A 20,478-nucleotide genomic window follows, 5' to 3' on the forward strand; every position below is an offset into this window, starting at 1 on the left:
ATCTCAAGAGCTGGGCATATGGATGCGTGGACTCGACACAGGATAGTCCCACTTTTTGCCCAAAGAAACTTAAACTAGTGAGTCTTCTCTATGGCCTCTCGTGCCGCCATGAGCCAAACACAACTTGGACTCCACTTTAGCATTGCATACTTACCCTCTCCCTTGTGCCGCCCCCCCTGCCAACATGAGCCTTTGGTGGCTCATAGGCTCTGGGATGCAGACAGTGGGTAGACTATCTACAACTGAGCAGCAGCTTCCCAGACCTCAAGCAATCGCGACTGTCCCCCGAAAGAGCCTCGCCATCCTCAGGTGCTTGATGCCAAGATCCCTTGCGGTGTTCGGGCCATAAGATGTTCCAGAATGAGGAGTGCCCAGCCTCCCAACCCCCCGTGGATGCATTAGGTGTGCCAGGGTAATCTGACATGGCCCATTACCAGTGCCAGGAATCCTTCCCTTGCAGAGGTCCTCACTCTCACTCTTTCATTACTCCTTGCACTAGGGAGGGGGTAAGTATGAAATGCTAAAGTGGGGTCCAAGTTGTGTTTGGCTCATGGCGGCATCAACATCTACAAGGCGATCATCAGGCCTACCCTGATGTATGCCTCTCCAGCATGGATGACCTGCCATGAGCGACACCACAAGAGTCTTCAGATAGTCCAGAACAAGGCCCTGCAGATATCATCTGGAGCTCCAATCTGACCTTCACAGAAAACTGGATATAGAGATATTGGATGAACATCTAGCGAAGCTGAGTAAGAACTTCTGCCAAGGACTGGATCAGAACTCGAACCCTCTGATCGGAAGACTCACTGCCACCACTGCACACCCTTTCGACCATTACCCGCGGGCCATCATGGCGAAGATCCTGTGAAACCAGCCCTACTGCGACAAGACCACACAGACCAAGAAGAATCCTAACCCACGACTACATACTGAACCCGAGAAGATGGAGCAATGAGGCTCAAGCCTTGGTATCCAAAAATCACTGCTGATGGATAAAAATCTATCAGCAAGAAGAAGAAGAAGCACGGCATTAGGGGCATACAGAAGACGCACTAGTTTAAGTTTCTTTGGGCAAAAAGCGGGACTATCCTGAGTCGTGGACAAAAGGGAAGGCATCTCTCACCATGGCTTAAGACGACACAGAACATGTGGGCCTAAAATGTGAATCTCTGGTGAAATAATAGCGTGACCTTTACTCAGCCCTGTATGTTAACTGATAAAGACTGGGCTCCTGTACAGAGAGCCTGCATTGTTATGAGCCGATAGGGTGACCCTGTTGCCCTATCAGAGAGGTCTCGATAAGAGAAACACGGTGATTGGCGCACCATAAAGGGAGTTCTCATATGTAGATATTTGTTTATATTTGGACAGCATTGGGTATCTAATTTCTGCCTCTACATTGTCCAGGCTTCGCTGTATCTACTCCACAAAGGGCCCCGGTACCTGAGGGAGGTGAGGGAGGTCTATTACTAGGGCTGAGAGTGTTTCCTTAGTTGGCAGCAGTGCTTTAAGTGGACCCGGGCTAGTTAAACTGAGCCCGACAGGCTCTGAAAATTCTGTCTGAGACGAGGCCCTCTTAAGTGCCCTGCTAACCAGGCTGCTACATGGCAAGGTATTTTTTTTCTCGCGCGTGTAATTAAGTGCTTCAGGCTTTAGAAAAAAAAGCCTCACCATTCGGTTGTCATGCCGAATCTGCTGCCAGCCACCCCTTTCTTCAGAGATGCAAGTGGGATGATCCCTGTATCTCTAATGAAAGGGGTGACTGGCAGGGGGTCGGCAACACAAACGAGGGGTGAGGCTTTCTTTTTTTAAAGCCTGAAGCTCTCATGCAAGAGTGTCAGCTTTGACAAAAAAGCCTTGCCTTTTGATTTTGTCGCTGACCTGCACCCCAGGTGACAGGGTGATGATCCCCCCCCATCTCTAGTGAAATGGGTGCCTGGCAGGGGGCCAGCGCCACAATTAAAAGCCAAGGCAACACTTAACTGACCTGAATGGTATCGGGAGGATAGCTCAGGGGCAACATGCTTGCCTCGGAAGACAGACGATGCGGCGCAGCACACGTTCAATCCCCGGGTCTGCCCTTAGAAACCTCTGGGTATTAAGCACGTTATAAATAACCCATTATAAGAAAAATGATTGCAGTTAGGCCACGGCCCCGCCTCTTTTGCAAAATTGAGCGAGCGGTCTTCCAGAGGCGTGGCCTAACATGTAGCATTCAGATGAGGGTAGTCTTTTCTCTTAATTGAGGTGTCAACCCCCTGCCAGGCCATGCCCCTAAGAGCCCCGGCTCGAGTCTTCAGGTCACTTAAGGCCCTGGTTGGCAACTCTTGTATCTGGGATTTGGGGGATGCCTCCCCTATCAGGCCTATGACGGTTCCTTTTGCTGGCTCCTTGAATGTGGGAGGGTATCCTGTGGTTGCAACAACAGAAATGACTTTGAAGTGATTACTTCGAAATGACTTCGAAATATATATGCAGCTGTCGGTTAAGGAGTAAAAAGTGGGTGGGGAGGGATTTTGGATAGGGGCAAAAGTGAAGGGGAAGGGGGGGTGGAGGGGACCCTCGCACACCCAAATTAAGAATCAAAACAGTGAAGTAACATTTTGAAGTAACCACTTCGAAGTAAATTATCGTGAAGTAATTGTTTCCAGCTAAATGACATGGAACCTGGGGGAGACAGTGGAATGGGTTCTGCTGTCATGGGTCCTGTTTGCTGACGTGTCTTGCACCCCAGGGGACTGTACTATTGTAGTTGGAAGTTGTCCTCTTTACTTACCCTCTCAGATCTGAAAGTCACGTGGTAAGACTGGTTTTCGTGCACAGTTGGCTCGAGGGACTCAGCAACAATGAAGTCAGTGATGTGAGTGTTAATTTGCTGGCACGCACCGTGTGCCTGCTGGAGCAGGGATACGCACTAAGAACTGTGCGTGGCACTAATTGATGGCACCGCCTGTACCTGAATGTCAGCCAATGGCTTTGCTCTCGGGTCTGTGCGCGGGTCCCGTCCCATTAATTCTGCATCTCGTGCACCTAGGCAGGGGGTAAAGTGGGGTTGGGTTCAATGCATGGGATATCAGAGAGGCTATTGCTGACTTGCACCTGTAGGGATCCGCTGTAAGAGCTGGGAGGGATATGCTCTTGGGGCTGAGAATTGTCCTATTTCCCGCCCCCCCTCTTGGATTTATAGGGTTCTCCTGGCAATCCTGGGAGCTATGCTGTTTGCAGAATCCTCTCGGAGCCGTGTGCGGCACTGTTTACTTCTACATCTAGTTCATCTAGTGCCTGGGAGCAGGAATTGGGGCGTTTAGGGGCTTTGCTGTCGCAGACATGGGGGATCTCTTGCTGACACCTTGTATCTGGGGCAGTAGTGATCCGTGGTAAGAGCAGTGAGTGGCACTGTTCGCTGACATCACTTGTACCTGGAGGAGTGGTCGTAAGCTGTCCTTTCCGAGCTGCGAGTGGCCTGTTTACTCACAGCACTTGTACGCGGGGGCTTTGCTCTCATTGCTGGACATTGTCTTGTTTGCTGGCAACTTGTGTACCTGACTGGGCACTCGCTTCAGGTGTTTATGCCCTGTGACTAGTCATGTTTGCTGACTCCTCCTTTAGTAGGGAGGGTTGTGCTTTCTGGGCTGATTGTAGTCTTGTTTGCTGACACATCCTTTACTAGGGAGAGCTTTGCTGCCAGGGCTTGGTGTAGACTTGTTTGCTCACTCATCCTTTACTAGGGTGGGCTATTCTGCTGGGGCCTCAATGCAGTTGTGTCTGCGGACTACCCCTGTCCTAGCGATGCCTATGCTGTCAGGGCTGGCCTAGTCTTATTTGCTGACACCTATTTTATTCACAGAGGGCTTTGCGGCCAGAGCTAGGTGCCAGTGGTTAAACAACAAATCATGGGTCGCGCCACACTCTGGGTCGGCCTACATTATTTACCACGCTTGTGCAATACACACCAGCGTTCTTCTTCAGGGGTACGCCGCACACTGTACTAGGAGAAGCATATATATATATATATATATATATATGTGTGTTTAGATGCATTATACAGCACAATTTCTGAGAAAGATTGGCTAAAAAGCCAGAGCATTTGCAATTGTTTTGTAGGGTAACACTAGGCCAGAAATCCAATACATGCAAGTCACAAACAGTGCACACGAACATTAATGCTTTAATTAATGTGATGCTTTGCTATTAAAAAACCAATGCCACAGTGAAAACATGTCCAACTGGCTGCACATTATGGACCTGTCTAGACACATAATAACATATTACAGTAAAGCCTGCCAGACCACATTTAGACATACCTAGACTGGTTGCACCAAAATGGCAGTTGAAGCAATAACACTTATCATGGTTGTTTTATCACAGATGCCCAGAAATAGGTACAATGCCACAGTAAGAAATGACTAGACTGGCAGCACCCACATGCCAGTCTAGCCACGTAATTACACTTAGCAGAACTACTTTATCAGAGATTCTTAGTTAAAAAAAGTCAAGCCAAACTAAGAAATGACTAGACTGGCTGCACTAAAATGCCTCTTTATCCAATAATACCACATATCATACCTGCTTTGCCTGCAGATAGATTCCCATTATGATTTATCGCACAATCCCTGCCCCCTCACATACCCCCTGTCCCTCCAACCCCCTGCCCCAAACCCCAAAATCAGCACAAAAGCCCAGAATTACTTCCACGTCCATCTTCCTTGTCCCAGTGCTGATGTATGAGGCACCTTGCCTCATAGGTAAATACTAGGATAAGGATGATTGGGGCTAGGAGTAATGAAGATTACAGGTAACTAAGTCAGGAATTACCTCCATCTCCCGCTACCTCGTCCCAGTACTTTTGTATGAGGCAAGGTGCCTCATACAAAAGTACTGGGAGGAGGAAGAATGGGGATACGAGTAATGAAGATTACAAATAAGTAATCATGGCATTAAACACAAGCAGTGGCACAACACCATTGATCTGACTGGACTTCAGTCCTCTCGCCCACCGCCTGACATTCTGTGCTATGTAGACTCAACCTGGCTGACCTACAAAGCTGTTGCCAGACAGAAGAGGACACAGATGTTAAACGATGCTTGTGTTTCGTCATTAACAAAGGTCCAGCAATTACTAACATAAAGCATTTCACTTAGTTTTTAGGCAGTTGAAATTGTGATGTGTGTTTAATACTTGCATGGCAGGGGAGTGATTGGAAGGGTAGAGAGGGGACAGGAGACGGCTCATTCTCACAGCAGTCCATAAGTGGGTGTTTTCAGACTTAAATGAGAGAATTAACTGCTTATAACATTGAAGATGCACTGGAATAGTCTCATTAGAATGCGTTAATAAGTTATATGCCCCCACAAAAATAGGTTTGCCCCTCCCCCACCGCTCATGAAGTTAGCACCTCTCCCAACATTTGAAGGGTTAGCGACCTCCTGAAATTTAGGGTTTGTTGAGCCCCTGAGCACAAGCATACACACCATTCAGCATACACATACATGCACACACATGCATACCCAGCCACCCATATATTTAAGTGTTTACCCTTTCACCATACACTCACACACGCACACCCAGACACCCATACATTTTAGTGTGCACACTTTCAACATACACTCATACAGGCATACCCAGGCTGCATCATGGACTCACTCATTAATGCACATTACATTATATACATACATATACACACACTTACATGCACGCACACACATTTAAAGAAAATACATTTTCTTACTCTTAATCCGTTGGTCCAGGGAACGAGACCTTCAGCTCCCTGCAGCAACCAGGAACGCTTGTTCCCGTCATCTGCAGAGTATCGGGAGGCCCCTGTGTCATGTGGTGGAGGGGAGCCCTATTACTTCAAAAAGAAATGGCTTCTTTTTGAAGTCACTCTGACTTCATAAAGATATTATTTCCGTTAAAGGACTAAACCGGAACAGAAATAATTTATTTATGAAGGCAGAGTGACTTCCAACAGAAACTATTTCTTTTTGAAGCCATAGGGCTGCCGGACCCATGACATGGAGGCCTCCATCCTGTAGGCTTCCATGTCATGGGGTGGGGAAGCCCTCAGACTTCATAAAGAAATAGAATAGAAATAGAATCTTGTTTTAGTCACTCTTAATTTACATTTCTGTAAATAATTTATTTATGAAGGCAGAGTGACTTCAAAAAGAAACTATTTCTTTTGTCCGTTTTGTAATTAAAAAAAAATATAATGTTTTAGTCTGAGGGCCCCCCTCCCAGGACATCTGCTGGTCCCCCACAATGCAGGAGGTGTGGGGGCCCCATTACACTAGTGCTGGGTGCTATCTTGTTTGCCCACATCTCCTTTACCGGGGAGCAGGGGCGTTGCTAGGGGGAGGCGAAGGGGGCTATAGCCCCTGATCTTTTGGTTGTAGCCCCGGATTGAATCTCAGGAGCTACAGCCAAAAGGCTAGCTAGCCCCCAGTCCGGACAGTTCTGACATCAGCTTAGCCCGGGTCTTTTCCAGACCTAGCAACTCCCATGCCGGGGAGGGCTATTCTCTTGGGGTTAGTTATAGTCTTGTTTGCCGACTCCCCCTTTACTAGGGAGGCCTTTGCTGTCAGAGCTGTGTGCAGTCTTGTTTGCTGACATCTCCTTTACCGGGGAGGGCTATTCTCTAGGGGTTAGTTGTAGTCTTGTTTGCTGACTCCCCCTTTACTATCGAGGGCTATGCTGTTGGGGTTGGGTTTATTCTTGTTTGCTGACACCTCCTTTAATAGGGAGGGCTTTGCTGCCAGAGTTGGGTGCTATCTTGTTTGCCCACATCTCCTTTACCGGGGAGGGCTATTCTCTAGGGGTTAGTTGTAGTCTTGTTTGCCGACTCCCCCTTTACTAGGGAGGGCTTTGCTGTCAGAGCGGTGTGCAGTCTTGTTTGCTGACATCTCCTTTACTAGGGAGGACTATTCTGTTGGGGTATGGTCTAATCTTGTTTGCCGACTCCCCCTTTACTAGGGAGGGCTACGCTGGTGGGGCTGGTTTTAGTCTTGTTTGCTGACACCTCCTTTAATAGGGAGGGTTTTGCTCCCAGAGTTGTGTGCACTTTTTTTGCTGACATCTTCTTTCCCAGAGAGGGCTATTCTCTTTGGGTTAGTTGTCGTCTTGTTTGTGGACTTCCCCTTTACTAGGGAGGGCTATTCTCTCAGGAATAGTTGTAGTCTTGTTTGCTGACTCCCACTTTACGAGGGAGGATTATTCTGTCCGGGCTATTTTTAGTCTTGTGTGCTGCCTCCCCCTTTACTAGAGAGGGTTTTGCTGCCAGGGCTGGATGTAGACTTGATTGCTGACCCCTCCCTTACTACGGGGGGCTATTCTGACGGGGCTGGATGTGGCCTTGTTTGCTGAGGGCTATGCTGTCAGAGCTGGGTGGAGTCTTGTTGACCGGGATTCGCGCGACTTGAGGGCTTTTCCATCAGGCCTTTGAGGTGTCCTGTTGCTGGCACTCCTTGCCTCTTAGGTGGGGGCAGAAAGGTTTTGCTAGTGTCAGAGCTATTGCTGACTATATCTTCTCTTTTTCAGGGATCTGTGAAGCCTTTAACATCGACACAAAAAGGCCGAAGATCATCCGGGGATCGAAGGATGCTTTTTTTGGCTACACGGTGCAGCAGCATGAGATTGGCGGGAAGAAATGGTAGGTGTATGTGTTTTAAGTATCCACATTGTGGTATATGTGCTGATCTATTTTTACTTATGGTCCCTCTAGCAAACTTTCCTCCACTGAGGGAATCGCACCACCTTTACGTGACAGCAAGTTGATACATCATGCAATAGCACCGCATGCTTCCACAGTTGGTGCGGGAAACTGGGGAAAAGCTACGTGGAAACCCTCCATTCCATGAGATATGGCCACTCCAGTTGCAGCAGAAATGGATGATTCAGAAGGATTCTGCCAAGCATTCTTGCATGTGCAAAACCAATCCAGACTCCAAGATAATCGATAGCGGCTGGCATTGCGCCAATAGATAGCTCAGTTCCTGATCTCCAGGCATTCACCACATGTGTGTGGTGAAGGGTCCGGAAACCCGGGGAATACTGGGTTTCCGGGCCCTTCAGAGCAAACATGTACCCAATCACTGATCCCTTTGCACAGCCTATGGAGATAGATGAGAATTGAAAGCCAGAGTCTGCCTCACTGTTCACGGTATTGCTCTGCTCTTTTACAGTGCCATTCCCTGGAGGCCGGAATGAGCAACTTTGTGGGCATTTGAACAGGGCAGAAAATATTTTTCTCCATTTTCTAGACTGAAAAATATGTATGTGTTACTGGGCAATCAAGATTTGCAATTCTAAATTACATTTTTGTATCCATAATTTATGAAAAATTAAACATCTTGTGAAAAAAATAGTAAAAGTTTAAAATCTAAAGTTTATTGTCAAATTTGAGCTTCCTCCAAAGGAATGAGACGTTCTACTCTGCCAGAAATGTGCCATTCTCCAAGGATTTTTGCAAACTTGCTCTGGCTTTAGTTTGGCTGATTGTCACCACTTCTGCTGACTGGTGGTTTTTTTGCCCGGCCGGCTGGTGGTGAGATGACGCCCTTTGTGCACTCATAAAGCAATGTCTCCCGCTGAGGGCAAGCGAGAGTTCAGTGAGTAGGACCTTTCGAACTATCGCGGATCGGACGGACATTGAGTTGTCTTCCTGAGGCTAGTGCAGTGAATTGATTGCAAGGCTCTGAAGGGGGTCTGCTCAAGGAGCAGTAGGGATCATGCATCCACTTGGCTGAACAGATTTTTGCTATTTTGTGAGGTGCCCCCTGAGATGTCCTTGTGTGTAACAGTGAGTACTGTCAAGGTTACTTGTGCTTGGTATCTGAGTCCGAGTTGGTGTTTCGGGGGCAGGGTAGATATATAGCTCCCCTTGATTTGATTGACCCTAGGTACACTTCTTTATATTTTACTGTCAAATTATTTCTTTGCTTGTTTTGCCGGGAAGAGGTTGCAGTAGGTTTCATTCCACTGATAGTACAGGAGATTGTGGGAGAGGGTGGCTTTTGGACCGAGAGGCCTTAATTCATTTCATAGACAGGTGCAGGAGTGGCTTGGTTGCTAATTCGTAACTACCCAGAAATCACTGTGTTCCTTTTGAGTGGCTTCTCAGGATCCTGAGGGCCCCCGGGAAGTGGTTTTCTTCCTTTGTCAATTGTTTCGCCAGAGAATAATAAGATGGTTCAAGGATTCCGACAAAGAGGCCTAGTCCGCTCATCCATGACCCACCCTGTTTTACTCTTCATGTAAAAAGTATCCTTCTCAGCTATTATTTCTATTATTGACTGTCCTCTATACGTCTTCTGTATCCTGGTTTTGTATCTGACCTCTTTTAGGACCTTGTCAAGTTCTTTAATCCCATTTTGATGTCTTACTATTATCTTTGCCCTGTATATTTTATATGTACTGTATTTGCTGAAGTGTAACTAAACTGTAAATTATCTTATGCTATGCGCCCTGATAACCTTGGGTCTGGTGCGCAGTACAAATAATAAAACAAACAAACAAACAAATCAAATCAATCCAGGTTAAAAAAAAAGAACAAAACACCACCTGGAAGAAATCTTCCAACTACAACCGGAGCCTGACGTTATTGGGAACACACCAGGCACTTAAACAAGTCTTCAAAACAAAGGGAATGAAGAAAGACGTTGTTGTAAAGGAAAGAAAGGCCTGGGAGCCCATCTACTGAGAACGAACACAGTCAATTAACCTGTTCTATGGGTAGGTGCCCACTCGGGAGGGTCTACAATCACGTTTTATCTCTCATGTCCCTTTCGCAGAGGAGAAACATCTATTTACATATCAGTCTTTGTCCCGCCCACAAGGACAGTCCAGCACCGAAATGCTAGGCAATTCTCCTCTGAACAAGAGTTCGAACAGCAACCCCAGACACGTGTTTCAGCCTAGCCAGGCCTCATCAGTGAGCTGAAGCTTTGACTCTCTAAGCAAGGGGTCCATGTCAGTATTACCCTGGGTAACTTAGGGTAAAACCCTAAGTTCCTACAAATACACAAACAGGTCTATCGAGAAGGAACATGGCCAATTAACCAGTTCTTTGAGTAGGTGCCCAGTTGAGAGGGTCGACAACCACGTTTCAGCTCACTGTACTTTTCACAGAGGAGTATATCCATTTGCATATCAGTCTGGTCCCACCCACTTTGGCAGTCCAGCACCAAAATGCTAGGTAATTCTCCTCTGAACAAGCGTACCAACAGCAACCCCAGTCACGTGTTTCGGCCTAGTCTCTCCAGAGTGGGCACCTTCCCAGAGAACAGGTTATTTGCCCCTCTTCATTCTCAGTAGAGGGCCTCCCAGACATTTTATTTTGCTATTCTCGGTAGAGGGGCTCCCAGACATTTTATTTTGCCATTCACGGTAGAAGGGCTCCCAAACATTTGTTTTGCACTTGTATAAAGAACTATGGTGGCAGGACGATGGCCACACTAATAAAGATCGAAGCTGAGGAAAAAGGACACAGAAGGATACAGCTCCACACCACACAGCCACTCACATAGCTGGTCCCCAAGCGCCTTATCTTCCAAAGTAGGCACATATGGACAGCATCCTCCCCCCTTAACGAAAAGGGGCACCAAGAACAATGGACAGAAGCAGACAAGGGCAAACATACAAAAGGAGTTCGCAGAACACTGTGGCACTGCTTCCAAAGACCTCACTCCGGAAAAGCCTGACCTGGTCCTGCAGAAAGAGAAGGACTTCCTTGCACATAGGCCCTTTTTTATGGCCTTATAATTAAAAGGTATTCCATGAACAACCAAGCCATGTTCCTCCTGCTTGGCCAGGTCAGGCTCACCATTGAAGTGGTAGTTTGTCCATGGCCTTTCTAAAGTGAGTACTTTGGGTGGGGTGCCCGCCATTCTGCTCATTGACCCACCACCCGCATGTCCTCAGAATTCCCTCTACCTCTGCCGCCATCCGTCACAATTCCCAAGGTCTCCCTTGTTTGGATGGTGCCACCTTTTGTCGCCTGCTCCGTGTCCTGGTATATGGATTTCATTATTTTTCCTAGCACGGCTTCACCTTTCCTCACGCCCACCCTTGTATGGTATGTATTTCCATTTGCATTGCAAGTCCTCTGAGCCCAATGCAAAATACGTGTTGAAGAAAAGCAGGCAGTTCCCACGCGCTTCAGTTCTGCAGAACAAATGGACACCGCTCTGGGGAGGTTTGTTTCATCCCTGCTGCTGTTATGTTTCTAGTTCTTGTGTTACAGAGTGGTATACTCTCAAACCAAAAAAAACACACACACACACGTTTTACCTACCTTGTGGGGACTATGTGTGGGTACCTGCTTTGTGGGGAATATCCTTTCCCAATGTTTTTTAAACTATAATAATAACAAACATATTCATAAAAAATTCATATTTAAGGATCCCACTTCAAATTAGCAAAAATATTGGGGGGCATTATGACCCTGGCAGTAGCCATGCCGGTAAATACCGGCACGGCTGCTGCCAGAGTCATGAATTTACCGGCACCCGGCAATGGGGACTTACCGGGGCATTACAGCCCCTGCGGACCGGTAAATCCCCATTGCCGGCTGCTGGTAATTATTACTCCCCATTCCCATTTGAGTCCCATTGGACTCAATGGGAATGGGGAGCCCGGATGCACCGGCACCATTCAGGAATGGTGCCGGTGCATCCGTCGAGGTCTGCTCGCAGGTGCTGGTCTGCCTGCCAGGTCAGACCTGGCAGCCGGAAAGGCACCCGTGAGCAGAACTCGTAGTCTGCCGGTCCGGTAACAACGGTGCCGGTAGCTTACCGGCACTCTTGTTACCGGACTGGCAAACTTGTAATGAGGCCCGTTGTTTTTTAATTGCGTGTACGGCACCATCTTTGTGGTGACTTGAACATGTGTTACAATCCTTGTAGGGACTTGCATCATTTTTATGTTTTGGAATACAGTACATTCATTTTCAAATGTAAATATGGTGGTTTTAAAACAACAAAAACAAATTACAGAATTGTATCTTCAAATATAAGTAATTTAAGGAATCTAAGACTGTTTACAGTGAACATATTTTAATATTTTATGTTTTGGTCCAAGTTATATTTGCCTGTTCACTTAAATACACTTAATTTTACTAATAGCCACATTCAATTGGCTTCAGGGTTTTAAAGGTTTGATTGGGATTGGCCACTATGTGATACAGAGAGGAATATGGGATTGTGATTTGGCTTTCTGGGTTTACAGTCACAACCTTAGTCTTTAGAATAGACCCTACCACAGGAATGGCATGATATACAGGTGTTACTATCTGCTCTCTGCTTTAGGGTGGTGTATTTTGATGGTCTATTTTGACAGTGAGATGGATGCCTCCTCAGGGATGTTGTTGATGAATGTGGTTTTAAAGTCCTCATAGTGCTGGTGGGTGATGATAGTGGAACTAAAAGTACCCACAGTGATGGTGTGTGATAATCATGCATTAAAGTCCCCACAGAGATGGAGTGTGAATATAGTGGTTTTAAAGTCCCCACATGGATGGTGTGTGATGAGAGTGAAGCATGGCATGAAGGACCAACAGAGATGTGTAAGTGACCACGCATATTGTGTAGGATGTTAGAAATGTTTAGATCTCAGTGGGGTTGAGTGATGAGGGATATGGTAAAGTCCTCACAGGGATGGTGTGTGACGATTGTGCTACAGAAGTCCCCACAGAGATGGTGTGTAATGACTGTGAGATTTGGAGTGTACACACATAGAGTATACGTTGATGGGAATGTTTAACATATTTGATGTGTGATGAGCTGGGTGTTATTGTCCTTACAGGGGTTTTGTGTGATGATCCTGCCATTATAGTCCCCACGGAGATGTTGTGTGGAAATTGTGGTGTTAAGGTTCCCACCTGGATGTTGTGTGATGAGAATGAAGATAACATTAAGGTTTAAAAGATGTGACACACACACACAGGTGTCTAACCTAAGATAATCAGGGCAAGGAGAGCCTGAGGCGGCCATGGGCAATCCCAGCCACCGAGCTCTGTAAAGAGGGAGCAGTGAAAGCTTTTCCCTCCTCCACTGTCCAGAAAGAGGATTGCCGGCAGTGGTCGAAGGGGGCGGGAGCAGTGCTACTCCACTTTTTTTCAATTAAGTTTTACAGTTCCTATACTTTTATTTTGAAGAGAAACCGTTCCGGAATGGTTTCGTTCTAAAATGAAAGTGTAGGAAGAAGTTGAAACTTGCACTTTTAGTGCACTGCATTGAACGTTCACTTAAACAGCACTTAAACAGCAGGCACTTGCATGTGGGAGGGTGCGTGGCAATGGGGTTTGTGGGAAGCGGGGCCCGGGGGCAGGCCATCAGGAACATAGTTTTACTACTTCTTTTCGTACACTTCGACCATTCATTGCCGGTTGGAGTCCTTGCAAACTATCCCTTGCAGCCAAACAATGCTGCAAATGGCGGGATTCCCGTTGAGCACGAGATCGCTCAGGTCCAACGTTTCTCCATGCTATCCTAAACCAATCCGAAGGGACGGTGTGTTCTTGATTGCTCTGAGTCCCAGCAGCTGCGTATCTTCGCACTTCTCCCATTGGCAGACGTTAGTGTCTAGCGACCAGATATAAGTGGCCATCTGAAGGACCACTCGGGGGCTCTGAAACGATCCCTCACGCCTAGGGTTGAGCACCGCGCCACGCATTCCCATTACACCATTCTATGACATTGTGCTCTTTGTACAATGAAGCATGTGCTCACATGACCTAAAATAGGATCAGGGTAATGTGTCAAGAAACTGTCCACCGGATGAAGTGCAAGTAGCAGAAGCATAACGAGCTAGGGGGATAGATGTCAAGGAAAATGCCACACTGTGCACAGTTATGAACAGCACACAATCACACAACACACACATAGGAACCTGGGTCGCACAAAGAGTGCAAATGCATAGATCACATCTGGGTTCAGTAAGGGGCTGCTAGCACAGAAGCCCCCAAAGTGGCCGGCTTGGTTTAGCCTGTGCTGCTAAAGACTTGCCTAACCCGGTCAAGTTTCACAGTGGCTGTGCGACAAACAGCTTCTAGAGAAGGAAGAAAATCACTCAAAGCATCCACGGGAGTACTTAGCAAGTATCCCAGACGCAAATAGATTCAGTTCGATTGAGTGATGCTTTATTGGCATGACTCACGGTGATGCAAGTGTTGACAAAGCCTGCATGCCGTCTCTAGACACAGGATCTCATGTCTCTGGTAGTGTCGGAGGCTTCTGGGTACTCTGACGCTTTCTCTTCTCACTCTGGGGTTTCTCCTAGCAGGACCTGGGTGCTTTCTTCATCTCTGAGCTTTGATCTTTCTGGAGATTTCCTCATCATAGCTTTTCCTTGTCTTGTCAAGTTTGGGGCAATGTAAGAGAACTGTGCATGCTTTTCCACCTCCACCCACGCCCCTAGGAGACATCTACCCTTGAGCCTACATACATCAAGTTAGTATGAACGCGGAATCACCAACAGCCGCCTTGCATCTGCTTGACGCGGTAATGCCACGATAACTCATCTATTCAATTTTTCTTCAACCAAAAAGGTCCCATTTCCCATCTATGTATTCTGCACACAGAATCGATCTGTTCCTAAACCACAAGGTTTGCCGATTCTGGATGGCGGCTCATATCTACATGCTATGTAACTTGACCTCCTTGATGATTTGCCGTAGTCATTACACAAGTCCACGCCTGGACTGATCATTAAAGCGAGCCACCCTGCCTTGAAAAAGACCTCTTTTTGGTTGAAACACGTTTTGGCTGTTCTTTCATAATGATGCTGTTTGATTACTTTTCGGTGGTATCTTCCCAATGCTTCCATTTGGTCGTTATTGGCCCTATTCACATATGCAGGCTGCATTAGCCAAGCCTTTCGTTTGGCATACTTGTCTTTGATGATACAATAAACTTTCATTGTTGCTCACCTCACCCCATCCATGCGCATTGGTTTTGGTATTTGGTTGCTGATCAATGCAGGATGGCCTTGTGATTCTATGTAGCAAGGCCAGAGTCTGTTCTCTACTTAGAGGACTGCATTCTTTGTTTGGCCGCCAATGTATCTTAAAGGTTGCAGATTTCCACCAGAACCACTACCGTGGACTGACCAAGTCCCAAGAAGCAGCCCAGTCCTCCCGCAGGCCATCAACTCCCAAGGGACCTGCCACGCATGCTGCGCCTTCAGCAATTGTCAGGACCTGGGCTATGCACGAGGAGGATTTTATGAGACTACAAAAATGCTTTCTGTTACAATACAACCGTTTCTGATGAAACGGGGCAAGACTATAAAAAAAGAATATCTTTTTAGATGTAAAACCGCAAGAGGTTCTCTGAGATGAAAGATGCACAGGCCTGAAAATGAATGCTGACCACAAAGACATGAAAGGTTTTTAAGATGAAGGCGCTTGGGCGCACTTTCCACAACTCATGATGCCGGCGCATGATAACCCATAAATCCAGAGGTAGACAGATGTTTCGGGAGAGTCTGGAATGCGGCCCCCGGGAAGTCTCAAAGGCACTTCTGCTCTGTGCCCACGAGTCTCACTGGCATCTGTACACTCTGCCCAGGAGGCATCCAGGCAACTGTCCCCTGCACCCTGAAGACCCATAGGTAGCTGTCCCGTGTGCCCGTGAATCTCAAAGGTACCTGTGCCCTGGAGTCTCACAGCCAGCTGTGCGCTTTGTGCCCAGGAGTCTCAGAACCAGCTGTGCTCAGTGCCCAGGACTCGCACAGGTGCCTGTGCCATTTGCCCAGAAGTCTCACTGCCATCTGGACGCTCTGCCCAGGAGGCATCCAGGCCATAGTCCCCTGCACCCCCCGGAACCATAGGTAGCTGTCCCGTGTGCCCGTGAATCTCAAAGGTATCTGTGCCCTGGAGTCTCACAGGCAGCTGTGTTCTAGCACTGGAGTCTCGCAGACAGCTGAGCCCAACAGTCCGCAGACAGTCGTGCCTTGTGCCCGGGATTCTCAGAACCAGCTGTGCTCAGTGCCCAGGACTCGCACAGGCGTGTTTGCCATTTGCTCTGGAGTCTCACAGGCAGTTGAGCCCAACAGTCCGCAGACAGTTGTGCATTGTGTCCAGGAGTCTCAGAACCAGCTGTGCTCAGTACCCAGGATTCTCACAGGTGTCTGTGCCATTTTCCCAGGAGTCTCACAGGCAGCTGCCCCCTGTGCCCAGACCACTCACAGACAGATGCCCCCTTTGCCCAGAGGTCTCAGGGGCAGCTGCCCTCTGTGACCAAGAGTCTCACAGGCAACTGTCCTCTGTGCCCAGGAGTCTCACAGGCAGCTGCCATCCGTGCGATGCAGTCTCACAGGCAGCTGTCCTCTGTGCCCAGGGGTCTCACAAGCAGCTGCCCTCTGTGCAATGCAGTCTCACAGGCAGCTCTGCACTGTGCCCAGGAGTCCCCGGGCAGATGTCCCCTGTCTCTAGGAGTCTCGCAAGTAGCTGCACTCTTTGGCCAGTAGTCTTACTGACATTTGTGCTCTGTAAAACGCTAGTGGAGCACTCGGTCGTCTTGCACCCGGCTGTACCCTACGCTATAGAGTTACACAGGCAGGAGTGCTGCATTCTCTGGAGTCTTGACACGCTGTGCATCCAGTTGTGCTGTATGGAACAGGTTTTCATAGCCAGCAGTGCTGTGCTGTAGTGCCAAAAGCCACAGCCACCCGTTCTGGACTCTCAAAACAAAGCCCCTGTCATTCCCTGTGGCCTCCCAGTGCCTACATGCAAACCATCGTCCTCCTTACACGAGGGGATACAGTGTTATTAATTCACATCTACTGTTTCAGACCCCCCACTCTGATCATTTAGCCCAACATTGGGCAGGTAGAACAGAGCAACCCCAACTTTACTTCAACTTCTAATGTATTCAGATACCGCTCAAGTGACTGCCATGAGAGGTCAGCCTACGCCTAAAGGGCGGCCACACATACTAACCGTGTTCTGCGGCCCAACAGACCGTCCAATAATGACACACACCAATGTGTTCAGATATTGTTCAGATCTGAGTTGAACAAAGTATGGACCATATGAGTGGTTCCCAGAGCCCAGGGCCTGCTCAGAAGCCTGCTGGGCAACCAGGAGTACCAGCCCCCTCTCTGCCTGCCTGTCGTGAAGAGGGCACAGTACTCATTAATAGAATAGTGAGGGTCATACAGCAAGGACACACCTCATTACGAGGTTGGAGGTAGCCACCTGGCAATGAGGAATTACGATGGTATTCCGACTTTGCCAGACCCGGTAATTCCTCCATACAACGGTGCCGGTGCATCCGATTTGCTGTGCTCGCGGGTGCCACTCTGCCCGGCAGGCTGACAGGCAGCCGAGAGCACAGCTTGTAGTATGGCGGTACGGTAGCAGCGGTGCCGGTAGCACTACTGGCACTGTACCGCCATACTTGTAATGAGGCTCGATTCTACTCTACGCAGAGCTGGGTGAGCCTCGTAGCACTTAGGATGGCTTGGACCAACTTACTGGCTCATGGTCCACTTTTAAGCCAGTGCCTACTAAAAACACTAGGAAAGCACTGCCTCCATCTGCCTGAATCTTTAGTCCAATGATTGTTGCCTGAACAGGCAACGGGCGGTGTCTGCATGAATGGTTCCTACGGTGCAGGTCCTCCAGGACAGGATTTCAGCTAGGGGCGAGCTCAACTCCACCCGGCACCAAACTGAAATGTGCATTTCGAGCCCACTGCCTCATCCTGTTGCCATCTGGTTTCACCCACACCATGCTGCTGCCAGGGCTGGACTGGCCTATAGGGAACTCTGGAGATTTCCCAGTAGGCCTCTGCACCCTGGGCCTCTTTGTGTGGTAACCTAGGCTATTTCAAAATGTTCTCATAGGGAAAGGGTTGGGCCTGCTGAAAATGTGTAATATGGGGCCACTTTGAAAATGGGGGCCTCTTTTGGTTCCCAGTCCACCCCTGGCTGCTGCTCATACTCCCACGTACTCCTCTCTCCAGCTTTGTCTTAGCCCCTGCATGCTCTGCAAGCCGACACACTGTAGGCAGGGACCAGGAACATACGCTCCGCACATAATGTCACTCTTGGAAGGACTATTGTCTGCATCAACCTGACTCACACGCTCTGGTGGCAGTACTATGTGGGTCATGTTGCCAGAATGAGGAATGCTTACTCCTTGGTGGCCTACAGATAAGCTACCATCCACCCTATAGTTGAACTGTGTTCCGTTCGGCCAGGCATAGCCTATGTTCGCATCCATTGATTGGTCTCTATTAGTTACTTAGTTACCGTTTTGAGAAACATAATGATATTCGAACAAGCCCAAGTCATCCATCAGACACATGTTTAGCCTGGGTCTAGAACACTGTATTGTACTGTAGTTGAAACCCATGCTTATTTATATAACTAGGTCTTCGGGGTGGGAGGGCAATAATTGTTTTTAGTAAGGCGGGGAAGAGAAAGAAGTGACTGAAATATAGTGGGAAGAGTGGGGTGGGTTTGATCCATTCGACCATCAATCATTTCAGTGGGTGTGCGTTTGCCTGGACTTTTTGGACATTTTAAATGAAATTGAATGATGGTAGATCAACCTCTGGAAAATGTGTGGGGCTAATCCACACACATTTTCATATGCTCACTGCACTACATACACATAGACTCATGTACTCTGGGTGGACACAGACTACAGGCGCCGTCCCCCGTCATATCTAGTTGGAATATGACAGCCAAGAGTATGTCAAGGCATCTCAGAAAGTGAGGGGAAAAAACTTCAGCCTGCCATGGCCAGCCTAATAAACTAAAAAAGGCTTCATGGATCTGTTGTTTCCTTTGTTAGCTGCTCGTGGCAGCCTTGCATATTAATCAGACTTAATTCAAACAGGCCCACAGGAGGCCTGGTCGCAGGACTAAAAAAGCACAGAAAACCCCAACACCCCTTTCATATGAACTGTATCAACCTGAAGCCAGCTCCCACCCTAAAGTATCAATGACAGTGAGATGTCATGTCTGATACCTGTGTTTAGAGTAGGCAACCCCCACAGTAGGACCCCATTCAGAGAGTAGGAGTATGTGAATTGATGGAGTCAGAAAGTTTGTTCTCGCCACAGCTTCAAGGAAAACCTGCTGCTTTAACCAGGAACCACAGAGAGCTCAATTAACCAGAGAGACCCTTTGATCCACAACAGACAGGAAGATGGGTTGGACTTAGAATTACATGTTTTCACCCGTTTACCTTTTCTGTTGCAAAGCACTCTGATTATGACCTCATGCATACAGGAGATTGTTGGTGGAGACTCAGGATTGGTTCATTAAGGTAGGTGTGGCCTACAACAATCACTGTGGCCCATTTGGCTTTAAAGGAGGGTCTAGTCCCTCTTTTGTGCAGATCATCTGAAGGCTTTGCAAGGAGTAACAAGAAGAACTCATTTGGACCCTGGCTGAAGGTACAGTGTGCCTTACAGCTTCTGCCAGTGAAGGAAGGCCAGGATTTCCAAAGAGGGAAGCACGATCCCTCCCCTAAACATCTTGCAGGGAACAGAGGGAGATACTGAATCCAGACAACCTTCAGGCTGCTCCAGAGCCTGTACCCAGCCAGCACACAGCGTGCCCTGCTAGGCTCTGCAAGCAAGGTTCCTAGGTGGGAAGTGCCAGAGAGTTTCTGAACCAAACCAAGCACAAGGCTGTTACCTGCAACACTCTCCTCAGCTTTGAGCCATCTGCCTTAAACAGTGGTTCGAGTCCAGTGAAGAAGCTAGGAGGAGTGCATCAACAAGCATCAACCAGCATCTGCCATTAAAGGACATTTTTGAGCCAGTCGAGCCCCTCGAGCTGCAACCGACTGCACCAGTGACTGTTGTCACGTGACAATCGCTAACGTCGTCTGAGACGCCTCAACCAGTGCTTCAGACCCGCCAACCAGCACTAAGACATCGATTCCTGACCCTGATCTGCTGTGTAGGCCATCCTGCAGCCGTCCATCCAGCCTCGCTCGCCGAACTGCCTACCGCCTCATACCCGCAACTGTCTCCTGTCTTGAACTCTGTCGCAGAAGCTACAAAGTGCCGTGAAACCGACTTGACCCTGTTGAGCACCAAGAGCTTCTACAAGTACAAGGTACATTGTGGTTCTGTCCCCCTAGTCCTTCTCCAAAGGCCCCTAGTGACATTTTACGACCCATTGCTCCCTTTGTGCTGTAACCAAGTATCCTTGAACTATTGCGATTAATTACTTTATCGACTATCCTTCTGTCAGTATCCAGAGTGCATCCCTTTTCCTTCTTGAAACTGTCTGTCCTCTACATTCCTTTACAGGGTGTGTTCTATTTTGGAGTGTGCTAGAACTGTCTGTTGCGATAATAATAAAGTAGATTTTTTATACAACCTTGACAGGGCAGTCCCTTTTATCATTGTAATAATTGTCTTTTCGCTGTGTTGCAACTAACCAGCGATCCACGACCTTGCGGCGATAAGCCTGTTCTCTCCACGTTACTAAAATTGGACAAGGAGGTTTAT

General features: G+C 48.0%; 1 protein-coding gene across 1 annotated transcript in view; it reads left to right on the top strand.

Moving 5' to 3' along the window:
- The window catches only part of ITGA11 (integrin subunit alpha 11), a 664,683-nt gene that overhangs the window by 161,961 nt on the left and 482,244 nt on the right, over positions 1–20,478 (top strand). Inside the window, exon 2 of the mRNA XM_069624240.1 lies at positions 7,541–7,652. Coding sequence (XP_069480341.1) covers positions 7,541–7,652 — 112 coding nt within the window. The remainder of the gene's footprint in view (positions 1–7,540; positions 7,653–20,478) is intronic.

Source organism: Ambystoma mexicanum, chromosome 11, assembly GCF_040938575.1.
Source record: "Ambystoma mexicanum isolate Mex_15411 chromosome 11, UKY_AmexF1_1, whole genome shotgun sequence".
Classification (NCBI taxonomy): Eukaryota; Metazoa; Chordata; class Amphibia; order Caudata; family Ambystomatidae; genus Ambystoma; species Ambystoma mexicanum.